This window comes from Nasonia vitripennis (genome assembly GCF_009193385.2).
Source record: "Nasonia vitripennis strain AsymCx chromosome 2 unlocalized genomic scaffold, Nvit_psr_1.1 chr2_random0009, whole genome shotgun sequence".
Taxonomy (NCBI): Eukaryota; Metazoa; Arthropoda; class Insecta; order Hymenoptera; family Pteromalidae; genus Nasonia; species Nasonia vitripennis.
This window is the reverse complement of record NW_022279616.1, coordinates 1,031,235-1,054,207: the sequence shown is the minus strand read 5'-3', so window position 1 is coordinate 1,054,207 and position 22,973 is coordinate 1,031,235. Positions and strand designations below refer to the sequence as shown.

Genomic DNA, 22,973 nt, shown 5'->3' with positions numbered 1-22,973 from the left:
AGACCAATTTCGCTAATATGTAATATTGCAAAAATTTTCGAAAAATTGTTACATAAACGTATACTAAATTTCTTTGATGAATGTAGCTTGTTCTCAGAGAAGCAAATTAGTTTTAGGAAAAACAGAAGTACTAAAGATGCCCTCTACCAAATAACATCAGATTTATAATCAACTTGACAAAAGCAGTCCTATCGCAATCACTTTCCTTGATCTTGCCAAAGCGTTTGATACGGTGGACCATCAAATTCTCCTTGACAAGCTATATAACTATGGAATTAGAGGAACCAGTCATGAACTTATAAAAAATTACCTAAGCAACAGAAAAAAAAGGTAAAAGTAAATAACAAAGTAAGCCATTTCAATACTCTAAGCATGGGTGTACCTCAAGGTACTATTCTTGGGCCATTACTCTTTATCATCTACATCAATGATTTACTAGTTACAATGTCAAACAACACAATTTTATCTTTTGTTGATGACACCGCAGTTATAACTACAGGGAATGATTGGCAAGAGGTTGAAGCAAAAATAAATAACCGCCTTGACAATATAGCCAACTGGCTGGCATTAAATAAATTGTCACTTAATACAGAAAAAAACTGTATACGTAGAATTTGGTAATACCGCTACTAGTATCCCAAAAAATCTAAACATAAATATTCATGGTAAACAAATAAAACGAGTTGATGACGCTAAATATCTCGGCGTTATTTTCGACAGCAACGTGAAATGGGATATTGATATTAACTACATATATAACAAAACTAAATATTTAACTTCTTTGTTTTAAAAGCTTTCAAGAATTATGTCTACCGAGAATTTGAAAATGCTATATTATGCATTGTTTCATAGCATCACCTCTTATGGCATCATAGCCTGGGGTGGTGAATATACAAGCACAGTTGGATGTCTTCAAAGTCTACAGATCAAACTACTCCAAATAGTAAACAAGAATAAATTCTTAGTTGATAATCAACCACTTAATTTGGAACAAACTTTCACATATGAATCACTGATGTACCATTATATAGAACTACAGGATAACTATTTAAATTCAGATAAAACCACTAGGCACAAAAGTATACAAATTCCCAAACGTCGCAAAAAGATAAGCATAAAAAATAGCTATATAAGAGCTTTAACAACCTTCAATAAATTACCAAAAGAACTTAAGGATTTAACAAACAACAACATCAGAAAGGTTAAAATTAAAAAGTGGATCAAAGAAAACAGCCTATAATGCAAAATAAAACTAATTCGTCCATAACAACAAAAATTGATTGTCGAAGAATAAATTACTTTTTTAACTCGAAGTGTTGTCTAGAACAACATTACAACCTAACTGCAAAAATATACAAAATAAGGAATTTTCACTACCTCTAACAAAGAAAATTATTGAATATGCATATCCTACATTGGAAGTCCATTTGATAAATTGCATGTGTATACTGCACTATAATCGCTCTCATCGTCGAATATCTAACTACAATTGGAAGAAAATGAATAACCTAACTTCAGAAAATAAAAGAGCTATCGAGCAGATAGCAAATAAGATTATAAACACGTGGAAACTCAACACAGAAAAGAAACAGATTATTAGGACTACAACAACGGAAGATAAGGTTTTCAAGTCTACTAGAGGATTATTTTTGCAAGGAGCAGAAATGCGTCAACTCAGAGTTTCACGACAGCAAGATCTATGCTAGTGAGATATTGGTGAATGAGAGAAGATTTGAAAGAAGACTTGCAACGCTGGGTTGTTCAGGTAGATTGTACTACTGGATTTCAAACACGGCGGAGCAACTACACATTTTAGTTTTAAGATTTAATTTTATTAAGTCATTTTGTATTCCGGACCGGCGAATAGGAAATTTTCCTCTGCTGGATTACGTTTATGTAATGTTTTTGTATAATTGATGTATTTCAATCTATTGTACTTACTCTAGATAAATAAATAAATAAAAATAAATAAATTTGTTTTTTGTGTTTCTGGAAAACAATCACAGCTACAGAGCTGAATATTTATATGTTATATTTTCTACACTGCTGGCAAATTCTCGAATGTTTTTTATTTTAGTAAACTGCAAAGGAGTACATAGTGAGAGCCCTATATCCCAGTGTAAACCTGTTGCTGCTATCAGATAAGTCTTTTATTTTACATAATATTTGGTTAATTCTTCAGAGTGGCAAAAAAGCTTGTTGCTTTGTGTTTAAGCCAGCTTCGATTTATTTCAGCTTATTGGAGATACTATGCATCTAGAGGACGGTTTCGTACGTATATGCTGAATTTGCTTGGGCAAGAGTTATCATAGTGAGTCTGATCATTTATTTAACACCTTAGAAAACTACACTAGTTTCTAATATTCATTCACAAAGTGTTTCATTTGTTATATTTTAATTTGCACCACAAACGCAAAATGTCATGTGATAATTGGTCTTATTTTACTATTCTTGAGTAAAGTTAAAAAGTTTGTATATTGTTTCATTACACGTTAAGATTAGTGATTAATTTTGCGTTGATTCTCATGTGATATTAGTACAATAATTTCTTCAATTTTATTTTCATTACTCAATGCACCACGTCAGTTACTCTATACATTTTTTTTGAAAATCAGAAATATTATAAATTCAATAAAGTTTTAATTGGGAATTGACGTTAGAAATGTATGCTAAGCACAAAATAAATTATACTTATCTTCTATTACAAAGAACAGTCAATTTCTATGTTTCATTTATAACCAGTGACTCGATTCTATAAAAATATTCACATGTCAATGTAAGATCTGTTCAGAGGTAATATACTCTATCATTTGATATTATGGTTTAATATGCACTATGGTGAATTATGCATCTAATTTTTACACAAATGTTTTACTAATTTTGTAGAAACAGTCTACCATAACAATTTTTACTCAACTGCTTTGGTTCGCACTTTCGCAGTGGACTCTTTGGCTGTGGCGACTTAAAAAATTATATGCGTACTAATATGTGAAAGATAAATCTATTTGTTAAAATAACAACCAATTGATTTATTGTTTAGTTTTGAAACAACCTTACATATAAATATTCAGCTCTGTAGCTGTGATAGCTTTCGAGAAATACAAAAAACAAATTGTAAAACAAGTACACGGAGTTGATCAAGAATATTGTTTTTGAAGGTACTCAAAACCTATCACAGTTGGAGGACTAAAATTTTTCATGTAGGTTTGTTTCAATTTAATAAAACAATAAATCAAGTAACTCAAGTGGTTTTTATCCTAACTAATAGATTTATGGTTTTCATATCAGTACTCATGTGATTTTGTAAGCCGTCACAGCCATAGAGACCACTGCTAAAGTGTGAACCAAAGTAGTTGAGTTGTTCTCCCTACCCGAGACCCTTCAGGAGCGTCCTCCAGATGCTTCGTCCTCAGCTTTGCCCCCGAGGCAAGGTTCCTATTAGCGTGCCTGTTTCTTTTCTTTACCTTGCTATTTTCAGTTCCCGAAAAGGCACTGGTATTTGCCGCTGGGGTGGACCGCGCAGCCACCTGGTGACTATCCTGGGAACTTGCACCGGTATTTTCCGTCTTGACGACAACCGCCCGGTCTTTCAGTATACCGTCCGTGAGGACTTTGATCCAGCTGGGTAGCTCCTTTGTTGCTGGCACTTTTGCAACCGTTTCCTGTAACTTATTTCCTTCCATTTTCATTTGTGTACTTACGGGTGTGTTAGTGTGCGTGGACCGAGCCCCGCCCCCCGCATCCCGGACCAGTACGCCCCCCAGAAGCCACCTACCGCGGAGAAACCAACCCCGACACCTGTGGCCTCAGCATGGCCCCCCCCTCTCCTGACCCAACATGGCCCTATCCGGTCACCAACTATAATATAGATAATATTAAATATATTAAAATAATTAAGATCTAAAAGAAACTTTTAAGCCAAAATAATAATAATAAATTATTTTTAACTAAAGAAAAAACCGCGCTAAACAAGTAGACAGTTTACCAATTGTTATAAGTAATGGCAAAACCGAAAAACTCCTAGACATACCAGCATTAGAAGATGGAAAAGACCTTACCCAAGCTAATGTTATTTTTAGAGATATTTATGATTGGGGCTTAAGCAATAATGTTTAAGTTCTATGTTGTGACACAACTAACTCAAATTTAGGATGTAAAGCTGGTGCAGCAGTCATTTTTGAGATACTTCTAGAAAGAGATCTACTTTATTTGCCAAGCCGAAATCATATATTTGAAATAATTTTGGCTGCTTCATTTGAAGTGAAACTACCTGATACGAATGGACTAAATGTTCCATAATTGGTGTTCCATAATTCCAATAATGTCCAATATTTTGCAAAAAAATACCTAAATAAACAATTACCTCAAGACGATTACAAGAAATTACTCAAGTTGTGTTTAATTTTCTTAAGAGCAATAGCATCTATTTTACTGAAGTAAAATTTTGAAAGCCTGGTGCGTTCCATCATACACGTTGGATGGCCAAGGCCATCTACTCTTTAAAAATATACTAGCAAAAAACGCTCGCTTCGCTCACGATTTACAAATTGATTGTGACGATATTTAAGGAAATGTCCCAAAAAAACACACACTGTTTTTCTATTACATAAAACTTTTTTATGTTTATCAACATGTATATGTATCGGCAGAAATGAAATTTATTAGGTTATAAATGTCAAATTTGCATGTGAAACCACTTATTAGCCATTATATAATGTTTGTTTTTAACATAACTTCTAGTAGAAGGTCAGGCCCATTCTGAAACTTTACAGCTACCTTTTTTTACTATAAAAAGGTATCTTTTTACTGTATTGAGGTTGTCGGAGTCCGAATCAAACATTCCGATTTTTATATTTTAAGGTTTGTAACGAGTTGAGCACCGTGACCAACTCGTAGCGGTATGAGTACCGCTGCGCCGCGACGAAACAGCATAGACTCGCGCGCGCGAAGAAAAACACGTGCGAATTCGGTAATAGAAGAGAGAAAGAGGGGGAGAGAGCGAGAGAGAGAGAGAGAGAGAGAGAGAGAGAGAGAGAGAGAGAGAGAGAGAGAGAGAGAGAGAGATAGTCATTATATGAGTTTCATTTCAGTTGTTGACTTGCATTTCTATGCACTAACCAAATCAGATCTCTATTCCCCCCGTTTCCCGTCTCTACCGAAGTATTTGGTTTGATTTAATAATTTTTTATGAGTAAGTTTTTGACCCAACATATTTACAACTTGGTTATTATTTTAAGGATGAAAAAAGAACTCAACAAGAATTACGTCGAGTCATGGACTTGGAATGCATTCATAATAATGTTAAATTACTATCGGATATGCTAGAATCGTACATACCAACTCAATGCAAGAAGGATGATATTGAATTAATGAAAGAATTATATGAAGCTTGCGAGCATTTACGACCAACTTTGGAAAGGCTTGCTGAAGAAACACAAAACGATGAAGTAATGCTACGTAAGTCTATCACAAAAATAGATAAAAAATCATAAGTAATAAGAATAATTTAAAGTTTTTATTATAGTTGATATTGTTAGCGCCAGCGAGGATTTAGAAAAGGTTTGTAATAAATATGTACTAAAGTTACTGCCAGATCAAGCTTCACATTTATTAGACAGCACTACAGAGACTCAAGATACGCTACTAGATCTTAGTAGTCCGGAAACAGTAAGATGCTCAAATACTGACAATATTAACAGCAGCAAGGAATATGATGACTCTATTAACTGTCAGTCTGATATTGATCTTCTAAAAGATATTTTTGAATGTCCTAAAAGCCAAGAAGTATCCTTTCAATCATTGGATGCACAACTTATGCTTTCGAATGCACCAATAATGCAACCAATTAACATTAGAGACACAACAAGTAAAGGTAATTTGAGAGTAATTTTCATAAGCAGTATTTTCCGATACTATTTTATTGTATGTGAATTATATTTTAAACTATACATGTATAAAATCAGATATTCTAGATGAAACTATGACACAGCTACATAAATTTGAAGAAAATGTTTTAAAAAAAAGTTCCGATATTAAAATTCACAATCCATCAATATCTGGGTAAGTAATGTTTATTATTATTTTATAACAATGCATACATACACCTTATGTTGAGTAACGTTGTTAAATTGTCATGATCTTCTCAGCCTATGTTAATATTATAATTTAACTGTATAATAGTCAATTTTATAAGTGTCTTACGGTGCTGCCATAAGGTGAGAGAGAGAGAGAGAGAGAGAGAGAGAGAGAGAGAGAGAGAGAGAGAGAGAGAGAGAGTAGTTTTATTTTGCGTACATTATATTGTACGATTATAAGTTTACAGTGTTACAAGTGAGAAAAGAAAAAACAATAAATAATAGATTGAGGCATGTTTAAAGTATGTATAGTGAGAGAGTGCGGCGATAGTGGAAGTGGAATGAGCGAGAAAGTAGGTGTGTGTGTGCATGGACTGCGTACGAGGTATGTGTTTTCGAGTTGAAAAAAGTGATCCCCTACTGAAAATAATTAGATGACAATCAACTTATAATCAGCTGATAATCAGCTGATAATCATGCCAAAACGTCAGCTGATTATCAGGTGATTTCAGGTGATTTCGGCTCAGTATTTTTAATAAAGCTGATAGTTATAAATATGCGTTTATGTGATATAAAATGTTGATGATAATCAGGTGATAATCATTCAAAATTTGTAACCTTTAATATATTTATTATAAGTTGTTTAAAATAAGTAAAATGTATAAATTTCAAATAATGAGGGCCAGTACTGGTGTTACCATCAGTATGATAACACGAAAACTCTAGCTGTGAGCTCCACAATTTTTATTTTTTAACAATTAAAAAAAATCTTTGTTTAAATTAAATTATTGAAAAACAAAAATATTGGAGCTCACAGCCAGAGTTTTCGTGTTATCATCCTGATGGTAGTGAGATAGGAGGCAAACCAGCGAATAACCTGCTTAGAGAAGCCGAAGGTGGATAGCTTTCTCAGGAGCCGGACGTGACATACAGTGTCAAACGCCTTGCTAAAGTCAAAGAGGAGGAGAAGTGTCACTTTATTTTTGTTTATCCCGACCCTGACATCATCAGTTAGCTTAATTAGGCCAGACTGAGTGCTGTGGCCAGGCGGAAGCCTGTTTGAAAGTTGTCTAGTAAGAGTCTTGATTCAAGGTATTGTGAGACTTGCCTGTGCACCAGCCACTCCAGGGCCTTAGAGAGAAAGCAGAGAAGTGAAATCGGACGGATTCAATGAGGGCTGTTGGTGAAATGACTTTGTTGAGTGCACGCACAACCGACAATTTCCAGGCAGATAGGAAACAGGGTTCGCTCAGAGACAGGTTGAAAATATGACTTAGTAGGGGAGCCAGAACTGGCAATGTTTTTGAGATGACAGCCTGAGGGATTCCATCGCTTCTCCTGGCCTGAGTGTCGAAGTGCGATACTGCAGCCAACACATCCGATTCCGTTATGGTGCTGAACTCGAAATGCTCCGGGAGGTCAAGACTTTCCAGGGTGAGGAGATAATCCTCAACAGCAGGGGCTAACGGATCATTGGAGATCGAGCTGAAATGCTTGTTGAGTTCGTATGTGCTAAAACGAGATGGTGAAGGGGCCTTGGTGGCAGTAATTCCAATTTTCTCCAGCTCTCTCCAGATCTCGGCAACATCAGTCAAGGTTAACAGGCGTGAATAGTAATAATTCAGCCTGGCTTTCTCGACTTGTTTGTGAGCATTGTCTCTAGCTAGCCTATATATGCGGAGATCCGAATCGAGCCTGGAGTTCTTGAAACGCCTGTAAAGTCTATCTCTCTCAGATACAAGGTCACGAAGAGCCGTGGTAAACCACGAGTGACGCTGTCTTCTTGGTATCACAGTCCGTAATGGGGCGAGATGATTGATGGCGTTAGTGAGGTTAGCGTTAAGTGTGGATATGCATTCGTCGAGTGATGAGAGAGAGAGAGAGAGAGAGAGAGAGAGAGAGAGAGAGAGAGAGAGAGAGAGAGAGAGAGAGAGAGAGAGAGAGAGAGAGAGAGAGAGAGAGAGAGAGAGAGAGAGAGAGAGAGATTAGATTTAGATTAGATTAATTGGTTTTATTTTACGTACAATGTGTTGTACGATCAATTATGTACAGCAGGAGTAGTAAGAGTACAGGCATAATAATAGTATAAGATGTCTGTTGTAGTAGATGTGTAGTGTGATGATAAGGTGAGAATGAGTTAAGCGAGAGTGTGTGAGTGTGTGCGTGTGCGTGAGTGTGAACATGATGTTCATGTGTTTTCGAGTTCGAAGAAGTGCTCTTTAGCTAGTTTCTTGAAACCTGAGATAGAAGCAGTATTACGAATGTGTGATGGTAGATTGTTCCATAGGTATGAGGCGCTGATATGAAACGAGTTCCACAGCGTCTCTGTCGCGAAGGTAGGAATATCCAGAGGTGTCACCTCCCCCCTAACAGGCCGGAGTGTCACGCGGAAGTCGAAGTATGCCAGTACATATGATGGTACGGCTGTGTTAAACATCTTTCGTAAGAAACAAGCAGTGAAATACTTCCTGCGTCCTGCAGTGGTTAGCCACTGCAGCTCCCGCCTGTACGGGGAGATGCGCTTATCTCTCCTTACACCGTAGATGTAACGAATTCCTGTATTCACGAGCCTCTGTAGTTTTAAGTCGAGTTCCTGCGTCAGGTCACAGTATACAAGAGAGCAATAGTCAATAAGGGGAAACAGGAGCGCTTGCGCTAAGTGCTTGCGCAACCTGAGATTGGTACTCTTTCTGAAAAAGTAAAGCCTGTACATTAGTAAGTGAGCACGCTTACACACTTGTGTAACGTGCTCCTTCCACGTAAGTTTAGAGTCGAGCACCAATCCCAGATTACGCACGGAAGATTCAAAGCTGACCTGGGCACCCCAATGATAATATAGGTGTTAGCTGTTGAGGGTAAGGCGTTTATGTAGTAGGGAGAGCCCAGGACAATTGCTTTGGTTTTAGCAACATTAAGTTTTAGCCTGTTCTGTGCAGCCCAGCCCATTATCATCTCGGCATTAGCACTCATCTTGTTTGATAAAGAATCGAGCTCCTCAAGGTGGCATGTAAATTTGCAAGTCGTCCGCATAGATGAGATGGGAAACATCGGTATCAAGGCAGAAACCGATGTCGTTGATGTACAATGCGAACAGCAAGGGACCCAGAACGGATCCCTGCGGGACGCCGATGTTAAGACGCCGAGGAGAAGAACGCTCACTATTGTCACCAACGACGGCCTGCTCTCTCCCAGAGAGGTAGGAGGCAAACCAGCGAATGACTTGCTTTGAGAAGCTGAAAGTGGATAGCTTTCTCAGGAGCCTGATGTGACACACAGTGTCAAACGCCTTGCTAAAGTCGAAGAGAAGGAGTAGTGTTACTTTCTTTTTGTTTATCCCGATCCTGGCATCATCAGTTAGCTTAATTAGGCCAGACTGAGTGCTGTGACCAGTGCGGAAGCCTGTTTGAAGGTTGTCTAGCAATAGCCTTGATTCAAGGTATTCTGAGTCTTGCTTGTGCACCAGCCACTCCAGGGCCTTGGAGAGAAAGCAGAGAAGTGAAATCGGACGGTAGTCAGTCAGGGCTGTTGGTGAACTGATTTTGTTGAGTGCGCGCACAAGTGCCAATTTCCAGGCAGATTGGAAGCAGGGCACGCTCAGAGACAGGTTGAAAATGTGACTTAGTAAAGGAGCGAGAACCGGCAATGCTTTTGAGATGACAACCTGTGGGATGCCGTCACTTCCCCTGGCCTGGGTGTCAAAGTGCGATACCGCAGCCAACACGTCCGATTCCGTTATAGGGCTGAACTCGAAATGTTCCGGGAGGTCAAGACTTTCCAGGGTGAGAAGATAATCCTCAACAGCAGGAGCCAACGGATCGTTGGAGATCGCGCTGAAATGCCTGTTGAGTTCATCTGTTGTAAATCGAGATGGTAAGGGGGCCTTGGTGGCAGTAATTCCAAGTTTCTCCAGCTCTTTCCAGAACTCGGCAATGTCGGTCAAGGTAGACAGGCGTGAATAGTAATAATCCAGCCTGGCTTCCTCGACTTGTTTATGGGCATAGTCTCTAGCTAATCTGTAAATGCGGAGATCCTGATCGAGCCTAGAGTCCCTGAAACGCCTGTAAAGTCTATCCCTCTCGGATACAAGGTCACGAAGAGCCGCGGTGTACCACGGGTGACGTTGTCATCTTGGTGTTACAGTCCGCAATGTGGCGAGATGGTTAATGGCGTTAGTAAGGTTAGTGTTAAGTAAGGATATGCATTCGTCGAGTGATGAAGTGTTGAGAGATGACCAGTCACATTCGCTAAGAAAGTCCCTTAGCTTCTCGGCGCTGATTCCTTTAAAGTTTCTGTAGGTGTAAGTGTTAGGTACGTAGCGTGGAATCTGTACGTCGAGAGTGGCCGTGATAAGGTCGTGTCCGTTGATGAAAGGTGCGTCTGTCTTCCAGTATGACAGCAGGCGATCCTGCTCGTCGATTAGACATAGGTCAAGCCAGGTATCAGAACCCTGTTTATGGTGCGTGGCACCATAGGGAACAGACGAAAAGGAGTTCTCATCAATGAAGGCCCTGATGAAATTGGCATCTTCAGATGAGGAAAGTTGGTCAGAATTGAAATCTCCCATTATGACCTTCGTGGAGTAATTGTGAGAGAGAGAGAGAGAGAGAGAGAGAGAGAGAGAGAGAGAGAGAGAGAGAGAGAGAGAGAGAGAGAGAGAGAGAGATTAGATTAGATTAATTGCTCTTTATTTTTGTACATTTTGTTGTACATATAACAAATATAGTGTATTATGATAAAGGAATAAATAAAATTTGTGTAAGGGTATATAGTATAAGGTGTGTGTGATGTTGAGAGATGACATGAGATGAAAGAGAATGTATGTATGTTTGTGCGATGTTTATGTGTTTTCCAAATTAAAGAAATAATTTTTAGTTGCTTGTTTGAAGTGTGATATGGATAGTGTGTCGCGAAGTTGAGATGGAAGGCTGTTCCAGAGGTAGGAGGCGCTGATGAAAAATGAATTCCTCAGCGTCTCCGTCTTGAAGGACGGGATGTCCAGTGGAGTCACCTCGCCCCTGACAGGCCTGAGTGCGACGTGGAAGTCAAAATAGGCTAGTAGATAAGCTGGTATTGAGGTGTTGAAAATTTTTCTAAGAAAACAGGCCATGAAGTACTTCCTACGTCCGGCGGTGGTGAGCCATTGCAACTCACGCCTGTAAGGGGAGATGTGCTCGTCCCTCTTTACACCATAGATGTATCGGATTCCCGTATTGACAAGCCTCTGCAGTTTTAAGTCAAGCTCTTGAGTCAGGTCGCAGTAAACAAGTGAGCAGTAGTCGATGAGGGGAAATAGGAGTGCTTGCACCAAATGTTGGCGCAACCTGAGGCTAGTGCTCTTCCGAAAGAAATATAGCCAATACATTAAAGAGTGAGCACGTTTACAAGTTTGTGTAACGTGCTCTTTCCACGTAAGTTTTGAGTCAAGCACCAGCCCCAGGTTGCGCACAGATGATTCAAAGTTGACCTGGGCCCCCCCTATATTTATATAGGTGTTAGCAGTAGAAGGTAGAGCATTGATATAGTAGGGTGAGCCCAGGACGATCGCCTTAGTCTTACTAACATTCAGCTTAAGTCTGTTTAGTGCTGCCCAGCCCATTATCCTCTCGGCGTTAGCACTCATCTTGTCAGAACAGGAATCGAGCTCCTCAAGGGGGCATTGACAGTAGATTTGCAGATCATCCGCGTAGACTAGATGGGATACATCTGAGTCAAGGCAGAGGCCAATGTCATTGATGTATAACGCGAACAATAAGGGGCCCAAGACTGACCCCTGTGGGACACCGGTGTTTAGTGGTAGGAATGTAGAGAGTTCGTTGTTGTCACCAATGACGGCCTGTTCTCTACCAGAAAGGTAAGATGCAAGCCAGTGGATAACCTGCTTGGAGAAGCCGAAGGAGGGTAGCTTTCTGAGTAGCCTGACGTGACACACTGTATCAAACGCCTTGCTAAAATCAAAAAGAAGCAGAAGGGTGACCTTCTTCCTGTCCATTCCAAGCCTGACATCATCAGTCAGCTTAATCAAGCCGGACTGCGTGCTGTGGCCAGTGCGAAAACCAGTTTGGAAACTATCAAGATAGAGTCTAGTTTCAAGGTATTCAGAGATTTGATTGTGCACCAGCCACTCCAGCGGCTTGGATAGAAAGCAAAGTAGGGAAATCGGTCGGTAGTCAGTTACAGCTGTAGGAGAGTTGATCTTGTTTAATGCTCTTACAAGCGATGATTTCCAGGCAGAGGGAAAACATGCCTCACTCAAAGACAGGTTGAAAATTTGACAGATTAAAGGAGTGAGTATTGGTAGTGCTTTAGAGATTACAACCTGTGGGATGCCATCGCTTCCCCTGGCCTGGGTATTGAAATGTGAAACTGCAGCTAACACGTCCGATTCTGTGATGGCCCTGAAGATAAAGTGTTCAGGGAGGTCTAGACTCTCGAGGGTCCGCAGATACTCCTCGACAGATGGAGCTTGAGGGTCATTTGAGATGGAACTGAAGTGTTCGTTGAGAGCATCTGGAGAGAACCGAGCAGGTGGAGAAGATTTAGAGGTGGTAATGCCAAGATTTTCAAGTTCTCTCCATATCTCTGCAACGTCGGTTAGAGTAGACAAGCGTGAATAATAGTAATTCAGCCTGGCTTCCTCGACCCGTTGATGAGCGTCATCCCTTGCGATTCTATAAAAGTATAGATCCCAAGGTAGACGACTTCTGCGAAAACGCCTGTAGAGCCTATTCCTTTCAGTTAAAAGGTCACGAAGAGCCGCGGTGAACCACGGGTGACGTTTACGTCCAGGTGTCACAGTCTTTAATGGGGCGAGATGATTTATGGCTTTTGTGATGTTTTCGTTGAGGATGGTGATGCATTCGTCAAGTGATGGTGTGGTGAAGGATGACCAGTCGCATGCGCTAAGGAAGTCCCTTAGCTTCTCAGCACAGATTCCTTTGTAGAGAGAGAGAGAGAGAGAGAGGGAGAGAGAGAGAAAGAGAGAGAGAGAGAGAGAAAGCTTGCGGTTGGGTGTTGGAGAGTCGGGAAAAGCGCATTGTCGCGCGGAGAACGGGATTCTGTGAATTAGAGAGAGAGAAAGAATAAATAGAAAGAGAAAAGAATTCGACTCTAATTATTCCAATCACCCTGAAAATCCCGATTGAGGGCGATCTGACGGGACCTCCTCCGAGATTGCAAGGATATTCGGAAACGTTTATTTATAAATAATAGTGTCGCGGATTCAGGGCCGCGGAGCGATAGAGGAAAATTCTCCTCGCGGGTTTTGCCACGTCAAAAAAAGTAGCCAAGGACTCAGTGAAAACTGCAGTGATGTAAGAAAAAACCGCTACAGAGATTAGAGCTCCCGGACTAATCATTTTGACATTTAGAGGTTAGACTGGTGATTTTCTGCAGTTTTAACTTGAATATTCAACACAGTGACCAAAAGAAAAGAATAGTATAAAGTGTTATTATTATCAAGGACCTTTTTATTACATTTTTATGAAAATTCATGAAATGACTTTTTTTTGTTTGCAGGTAAGAAAAGCTGTAAAGAGTCCAAAGGTATAAGTGAATATACCTCATAATTTCTGAGAGTCGAGATCCATGTGTGTGGAATATAGAAAACTTGTTTTCGAAGGATTTGGTAAGCACTAATTTAAGTTATACTTTCAACAATAATCATAAACTTTGAAGTTGATTTTCTCCAAATGTTGTTTTTACTGATTTCAGCTCACTGTCCGTAGGATTCCAAGTGAACGAATAGTTTTTTTGGGCTTAAACTCAAGGAGGATACTTTGTTTACCTGGAGTTTTGGTATGAATGCAGGGTATTTGATTTAAATGTTTAGAAAATGTTTTATACCCATAAAGGTGCTAGAGTGAGCAAAAAAAGAAAGAAAATTCAGTTTTTTTACCGCCAAATCATTTCTAAGCATTCAAATTAAAATCCCTGCATTCGTACCAAAACTTAAGGTGTACAAAGTACCCTCCTTGAGGTTGAGCCCAAAAGAACTATTCGTCCACTTGGAATCTTACGGACAGTGAAAAAGTCCACAAATCCTTGCACCAAGTGCCACAATAGGCCAGCAGAGATAATAGAGCTTTTAGCATGGTTAGTTGTATTATATTATTATAGCGTTAATGGTATTCATACTAAATATCAATATACAAAATTTTAAATTATTAACTTTAATTTTGTGATTTTCACTTAGAATTCTTTATTTCAGGGTTTAAAGGTGTTGTGTCCACTTAAGATTTTTCAATAAGGATTGTTAAAACCTCGATTTAAGTCACGCTCGTGCCAAAATGCACTCGCTAAATCTCGGTTTATGCACATTGTTTCATAAAATATCGTTCGATACTAGTGGGGTACAGGAATTTCACCCTTGTGGGGACTTATCACCCTCGCTTCGCTCGGGCGTTATGTCCCTATTAGGGTGCAACTACTTTACCGCGCAAGTATCGTAATATACTATTCACGCACACTGTATTGAAAAATATTTTAAACACTGACTTATTCAATAATTTAGATAAGTTTTGAATAATATGACAATGAAATTAATTGATCTTTATGTAAGGATATAAAATATGATTTTATATAAAATTATATAATTTTTCATACATTATATTGAACCGATAGTGAACAAAAAAATTCTACACTACAGTTTTTATTCGAAGATTTAAGACTAAAAAAGAAGATAACTGAATAAAACAGAAATTTTTAGCAGAAGAATGTCGGAATTAATACAAAGACAACAGTTATTTACAGGTATTATTAGTTTAAAACTAGTCAATGTAGAAGACAACAATTATAAAATGAAGAGAACTGTTTTAAACTATGAGAAAACTGTTGTCGTTGCTTATTAATAGTCTGTTGTATTCAGTTTTTTATTTATTAACAAAATCGCAAAACTTTTACCTAAAAAAATTGAAGAAAACTAAAAGAAAACTCTAGCTAACTTAATAAAACTAAAGAAAACAGAAGATAACTGTTGTCTGTGTCTGAATTCCGACATTGTTCTGCTGTCATCTGCAGTTCATAACTGTTTTCTTCAGTTTTCATTTTTCTTTTTTTCTAGAGATTTAAGATATCGTTATCAGTAAATATAAAAGTAAATATTGTATTATGTATAAGATTGCTAAGTGACGAAGTTTCTGGATGAATATTCAGAAATATTAAATTAAATGAAACAAAGACAGCAGGAAAAATCCAGAAACTTCGACGCTTAACGAGCGTAAGAAGTAACCCTAAACCAAAACAAACTTCTCCTCCCTCGGCTGAAAGCGCGCGTGCACACTCGACGCTGCAGTTTAGCCGTTGACCGTACTTAGGCCCATAAGGCCGAATGAGTAAGAAAGAGAGCGCGGCTAAACTGAAGTGCGGAGGAGTAGTAAAGACCCTGCATGGGAGAAAGCTATGACGTTTTATTCAAGCTTCGCCTCCCCCGATTTTTATTCCTGTGCGTGCGATCCAAGAGTAAGGACTATATTCAAGAGTTCGATTTTGTAGTTATATTTCTGAGTCTTTAATTTGAAGTCTAGTCTTAATTGTGATTCCGTCTTGATTATCATTTACCGAAATCGTGTCTTATTCCATTTAAAAATTATTTAGGTTAGGTTAGGTTAGGTTGAAGGGTTCTGTGCAGTCTTCGAAAGAAAACCGCACTTCGCTCGGTGGCCTGTGGCCCAGTGCGATACCTTGTTTGTCGATAGATCGGAGCTAACCTAGTTCCTTTACTTTTGCTGAAAGCGTTTCCAACTTTTTGCAAAGATCGTTATCTTCCCAATATCCATTCCTACTGCCTCGTCCAGTTCCACTAGGAAACTGTGGCCCAACGAATTGTGCCTTTTGCTTTTCAGGGCTGGGCAATGACATAGCAGTTGGGATATGGTTTCTTCTTCTTCGCAGCATTCTCTACAGAAGTTGTCTTTCGTCTTTCCCCATCTCTTGAGATTGACCCCGACCGCACAGTGACCTGTTACTACTCCTTTGATCGTGCTTAAAAAGATTTTCCTGTTATTTAGCAGCTTCTTTGTTTTTTCCTTGTCCACCTCTGGCCACAGCGTTCTCGATGTAAAACAGTCATCTCGTGTTTTCCATCTCTCGCTGTGAATTACCTCGATGGCTCTGTCAATGGTCGTCTTTATCACGTTGATCGTTGGCAGTGGGTGGCTGATCGCTTCGCTGCTGTCTTTCTCCGCTCCAAGCTTTGCCAGTTCATCTACCTTGATGTTCCCTTCGACACTATTGTGTCCGGGTACACAGCAGAGTCCGACTTCGCTGTTGCGGATCCATGACAGGGCTTTGCGGCAGCTCATCACTGCCTTTGATCTAGTTAATTTCGACGCCAGAGTTTTGAGAGCTGCTTGACTGTCTGTGTAGATAGTCACCTTCATTGACGCACCATCGTTTAGCTGTGCCAATCTCGCTGCTTTCTCAATTGCTAGGATTTCCGCTTGCAGAATGTTGCAGTCGTTCTTGAGCCTGTATGACTTTTGAACTCCTAGTTGTTCTGAGTAGACTCCTGCTCCCGTACCTTTTATCGTTTTTCAACCGTCTGTAAAGATTGAGGTCTCGTCTTCTTTTATTATTGAGTTTTGTTCCCAGTCTTCTTTTGTCGGTATTGTTATTTTGATGTTTTCTTTGAAACTTAGGTAAGTGACCGTGTAGTCCGTCTGCTGTGTTAGCAGGGGCTTTAGGTTTTTACTTAGTTTCCCCATCTCCTTCATCACCGACGCATGCCCGTGGTTGGTTTGTTTCCACAATTTGGAGTCTCTTAATCTGGGAGCCCCTTTTGCGGCTAGTCCTTTTACGTACAGATCTATCGGTTGTAGGTTTAGCATTACCTCTAATGCCGCTTGTGGTGTGCTTTGAATTGCTCCAGTGATACCGAGTGCTGCAATTCTTTGCACCTTGTTAAGCGTTTTCCTGTTTACTTCCTTATCCATGGCTTGCCACCATACTAAGGCTCCATAGGTAATTACAGGTCTTACAATCGCCGTGTACATCCAGTGTATGATGTATGGTTGTAAGCCCCATCTCTTACCGAACATCTTTTTGCATGTGTAGTATGCGTTTATTCCTTTTTTCATCCTTTCTTCCACATTCCTTTTCCAAGTGAGTTTGAAGTCCAGGATGATTTCCAGATACTTTGCCTCCTTGGATAGCGTGATTCGCGCCCACCAATTCTTGGCGGTGTGAACTTGGGTATCTTGTATTTTCTTGTGAACAGTACTAGCTCGGTTTTACTTGGGTTGACTCCCAGACCGTTCTGTCCTGCCCATTTAGAGATTTCCCCCAGTGCTGACTCCATGATATCTCTAATCGTGGTTAGGTCCTTACCCGTGATTAGTACTACCACGTCATCTGCATACGCTATTATTTTTATCTTTTTATCTTCAAAGGTTTTTAGTATCTTATTGATTACTATTAGCCATAGTAATGGGGAGATTACTCCCCCTTGTGGCGTACCTCTTGTGGTTTTCCATTTTATCGAGCTGTCACCCATCTCTGAGCTGATGGTTCTGCTTTTCAGCATTTCCATTACCCAATTGATGGTGGTTTGATCCGCTTCAATTTCTTTTAAAGCTTTCTCTATCGATTCTGTGTTCACGTTGTTGAAAGCTCCTTCTATGTCTAGAAATGCATCTAATGTGTATTCCTTTTCATGTAGAGCTTTTTCTATAGTTCCCACTATCTCGTGTAGTGCACTCTCTACAGATTTGCCCTTCAGATAGGCGTGCTGCCATGTGCACTTCTTTTCTACATCTGTGGTCTCTTTTATGTGCCTGTCCACCAGCCTCTCTAATGTCTTTAACAGAAACGATGAGAGACTGATGGGTCTGAAGTCCTTTGGTGTCGTGTGGCTTATTTTACCTGCTTTGGGTATAAATGCTACTCTCACCTCTCTCCATTTTCTTGGTATGTATCCTAGAAGTACACATTCAGTGTAAATCTTTACCAATAGATCGATTATCGTGTCTAAGGATTTTTGTAGCATGATTGGCATTACTGCGTCCGTTCGCGCCGATTTATACGGGTCGAATGTATTGACCGCCCATGTTACTTTTTCCCTTGAAACTATTCTCCTCGCCACCTCCCATTTGTCCATGTTGGCTGTCTCTTGTTGCATTTTTACGCATTCAGATTCCTCCTCGTGGCATCCTGGGAAGTGGGTGTTCATTAGTAGTTCAAGGATCTCTGCGCTGGTTTCAGTCCACGTGTCGTCCGGTCTTCTGATACTCTTTAGAACTGTTGGGTCCTTTTTGAGAATCTTCCTGAACCTAGACGCCTCGTGTGTGTCCTTGATGGATTCGCTGAAACTTTTTATGGATTCCCACTTTGCGCACCTAATTTTTTCTTTATATTCTCTAAAACTGGTTTTGTACTTTGTTGTTTGAGAATAGAACAGGTCATATCCTTTCGCCCTGAGTCCTTGAATTTGGTCTCTTGCGAGCCATGGTTCTTGTATCAGGGCGATGTCTATATTCTCTTTTTCCATGGACAGCATCAAGTCCTCCGAGGCTGCTTCGCAGTGGTGCAAATTAATTTGCACCACCTGCAGTCCCGTGGTCCTTGTCCATGTTCTTTTCATTTGGAAGCCTCGCCTTCAGAACTCCCAGTCCGAACTTGATGCTTCCGCTCGATATCTTGAGGCATTTAAGAGATTCTTCGTCCATAGCTATGACTAGGTCTTTGCTCTCCTTTCAGTTTCTGAGTCCGCTGTCTCGACTGTACTTCCGATAGACATATTATCGTCTTCAGTCGCTGTGTCGATCTGCATATCATCCATCCGATCAGAGATGCTCCTTGGGCTGACTTTGCCTGCCAGGGATTCGGGTTCTTTGTTTTTATTTTCACTTGAGGCTTTTCGCGAAGTTCCCGCAGCCAAGTGGCCCACTGCGGGCGCGGTGAAAAACGAAGAGGGCAACGATGAGCCCCTCCCAGAATCCGAATGGGGCTCGGCCGCTGTTTCAGCGGGTGGGTTACCACCTGGGTTAATTGTATTCTCATTGCTCTCTTCCATATTTTTTTTTAACTCCTTTCCATCATCAAAGATTCCATTGTCCGCGGTCGCGTATGTAGTATTAGCGACTAATCGGAGAAACTGGGGATGGTTTCCCATCCCCACTGCTCTGCCCGGCCGTTCCACTATCCGCAACCTGTGGACGCGTTCGGTGGCATGGAAAAGTGTCCTACTCTCTTCCCGAGTAAAAATTATTTGAAGTCTCCAGAAACAAATAAAGGAATTTTTGAAATAATTGAGTCTAAGAGATTACTTGATTTGAGAGTTTTGATCGTCAACCTTTGGGTCATCCCCGTCAACAAACGCAAGTAAGTCGTTCTCGTTAATAATTTAATTTTCCTTGGTGTTTTATTATTACGCAAACAGCTCCGCCGCGACAATCAGTGCGAAGTACTGATCTCCCCCGTATGGGAGAGTAAGCTATCATCCGCATAATCATACAACATTACTTTGTTAGTTCGGTAAACTTATTACTACCCTAACAAACATTTTAGTACAGAATAAAAATGTTATGATTGTTATAATCCTACAATTAACATTATATTATAAAAATAAAGAAAAAATGTTTATTATATATTATTTTATTGTTATATTTTGTTAAAATAATTAATACTGTTATCTAATAATAACAAAGAGTTCAAAAACATTTTTTAATATTTAAAATTTATTTTCATTTTATTCTATAATTTTAAAAACAGTCCTGTGTACTAGTAGCTATAACTATTTTTAAAGAATGTTGGCTGTATTGAATATATTCATTTATACTCGACGAGAGTTAATTCTCGGGAAATGTTTTATAAATCGTGCTTTTGATTGGTTAGAATTTATTAATCCATCTAATATTTAATATTATATTTATTAATGACTCGTCATAGAATTAAATATCATTACAATTAACTTGTAAATCGCGAGCGTATCATGCTAGTAACATAATTGATGTAGTTATACTGGCTAGGAGTAACCTTCGACCCTGCGTTGGTCTACCTACATTTAACATTAGTCGCGATGGTGCAGCACTGTCTTTTGCTGCCTTATTGCTCACCTTTTCGAGATGCTGCTTGAACGTTAGTCTGGAGTTTATGATGATTCCCAGATACTTAATGGTCGGTTAAAAGTCTATTTCGTGTCCATCCACTGTCAGTGTTATTGTCTCCATTTTCTTCCTACTAGATATGAAGATTGCCTCCGTTTTATGGCTATCAAGCTCAAGTCCAATCTGCTTAAGCCAATTGTGGGTTATATCTAATGCGCGCGCGCGTGTGTGTGTGAGCTCGGTGATCTTCGTGGATATTCGTTGCGCACTCTCAGTACATACTTTGTATCTTGTAAACTTTTTACTGAATGAGGAAACATGTGACTAGAAACGTACCCATCAGTTACTGTGATATTAATTTGGATGGATGATTTATATATTGCACTGATAATATTTATACCTAGAAAAATATAATATTTTGTTTGTTAAATAAAGTGTCGGAATATAAGGATTTTCTAGACGCGATTGGGATAAGCTGATACTTAAATTAAGATACACTTTACAAGAGGAGACCCCCCCCCCCCCGTCCCAGCCTGCAAATATAACAATTAGTTAATAAAAAAATACCAGGCTATAGATATTGATTTGCCCTTTTATTCTACGTAAGAATTTCAATTTGCCCCTTCTTAGTTTTCTCAGGAAAAATAAATTAATAATTCAAATTTCATCTCAACTTTAAATAATCGTATCTCTTTAACCAAAACGTTTTTGAAAATCTAATGAACGTTAAAAAATTGCCCTTACGTCGATTCTATTTGCCCGCTAGTCAAACATGAAAAATATTTATGCATTATAATCTAAAATAATAAAATAGTGTTGTGGAATATGAGCCTTTGATTTTTTGCTATACTCACGTATATGCGGTGTTGCCAAATCGCCGCGCAAGCAGGACAACTGGACAACACAGCTTGACAGCTGGTATGTATACAATGGTACTTGTAAATCGGAGTTATTAATAAAAGCAAGTCATTAATCAACCATCTCCAGTGATAGAAATATAAGTATAAATTCAATTTTAATTTCAGGCAATCAATTGCAGGCAATTTTCACGGGTCTTATCATCACAACTGCAATTACATTGCCCATTCATATTGCAACAACAAAATTGTCAATAAAACGTTTGAAGGTTAACCTGGTTTTACACCAGTACCTGTTGCTCATCCGGTTCAGGTTGTATCAGGGAACAAACAATATTATGCAGCAACAGCTTATTCAAGAACAGATAAACAATCCTTGAAGAAAAAAAAAACGATACTCTATATTTGTATATTTGTCAATAAAGCTGTTTCTATAAGATAATGTTTATACATTTTAGCAACAAGGGAATTTTGCTCAATTGGGCAGCGCTGTAGAAAATTCATCTGATGACAATGATGAGAAGGAAGAAGAAAATGACGATGATGAAGATCTTAATGAGAAAAAAGAAGAAGAGCAGGAAGATGCTGGTCAAGAGAAGAAGTTAGTATTTCCATTAATGCAACTACTTTGATTCTCAATCTTCAATAATCAATGTAGATGCTGTGCAATGAAGTCTGTGAATAGTTTAATGCCAAGGAGGAAGCTGAAGTTCATGCAGTGTTACTCAATGGAGATTCACATAATCAATTAGCGAGTGCTTACCATTTAATTACAGACAATAAAATTGCAGATGTAACAGCTTTTAGTCCTAGTGGAAAAGTTCTTTGCGATCTTAGTTTTTTTTTGTATAAAGGGTATCAAATGAGAAACTTTCTTGTAATTGTTATATAAAAATTTTATTTTTCAAGTCTGTCATTTGGAATTCCTGATTTCAATAAGGATCTAATTTTATTTTTAAATGCAAGATGTGAAATACCTCTTTAAAAAGAATAACTCTGTAACAGAAAAATGTTAAAACTTTATAGCGTGTAAAGCAAGTGTGTCATTTTTGAACACGTGAATCGTTGTTAAAGAGTATTTTTAAATATTGCATCCAAATAAAAAATTAACTCGTGTTATTTAAAATATAATTTTTTTAGATACAAAGGAGATCACTTCTATCACATAATTTAAATTTGACTATACTACCATAGATATTAAATTAATGATTATTACTTATGATCTAAATTTTGAATTAAATGAATTTTGTTTTTACATAAAATATTTCGCTAATTTTTAGTTTAGGTGAGTTCTTCGGTAACCTTTTACTATATTTAACCACGTCATTCTTCTCTATCCAGTGATCATTACTGTAGCAGTATGCCACATAATGACCCATTCCTATTGGATCAATGGGTGGAATGTATTTGGCTACGCCACAGAGAATAAAACTTTGATTTATTATTATTAAAGTTTTTGGTATATCATTCAAACTCGTGGTAAAATTGACACTATCAATTTTGAGAACTTCTGATGCGTATAGCGAACTTCTATATGCCTCATCTGTTTCAATCCATAAGTATGGTCCTAAATCATATTTAGACTGAGCACTGTCATTGTTGCAATTTTTGCAATTCCAAGTCTTAGTATCGAAATAATTATTAACTTCTCTTTCTAAATTTATATAATTACTCAACCAAGCAATTTTCAAATTGGGTAACGGTATTGTTATTTTTTTGCAGTTTTCAATATAACCACATAGATTGCATTCCGTTTTTTCTACTGTACTTTCATAATATTTCATTAATGATGTTAAGTGTTGTCCTATATTAGTATTACAATTTATAGTACTGTTACCATCCTCTTTAAATAATGAATACAGCATGTGTGCTCTGTTTGTGTAAAAATAATTGTTGACTCCTTGTATTGCATGCTTTGTTATCGTGTTTGCATAACATAAATGTTTCTGTGCTGCTGCGTCATTTATACTGTTTTCTATAAAATTTTTAAAGTCAACTACTTT

General features: G+C 38.6%; 1 protein-coding gene and 1 long non-coding RNA gene across 7 annotated transcripts in view; both read left to right on the top strand.

Moving 5' to 3' along the window:
- LOC100114196 (ADP-ribosylation factor-binding protein GGA3) overlaps positions 1-22,973 on the top strand; it is a 197,275-nt gene that overhangs the window by 75,186 nt on the left and 99,116 nt on the right. For all 6 annotated transcript variants that reach the window (XM_032601583.1, XM_031925309.2, XM_031925307.2 and 3 more), the window contains 3 exons: positions 5,238-5,457; positions 5,525-5,872; positions 5,964-6,060. In XM_032601583.1, coding sequence (XP_032457474.1) covers positions 5,238-5,457; positions 5,525-5,872; positions 5,964-6,060 — 665 coding nt within the window. The remainder of the gene's footprint in view (positions 1-5,237; positions 5,458-5,524; positions 5,873-5,963; positions 6,061-22,973) is intronic.
- Positions 20,049-21,769, top strand: LOC107981513. Its single transcript, XR_001729451.2, has 2 exons — positions 20,049-21,031; positions 21,139-21,769. It is a non-coding gene; the product is annotated as an uncharacterized LOC107981513 (long non-coding RNA).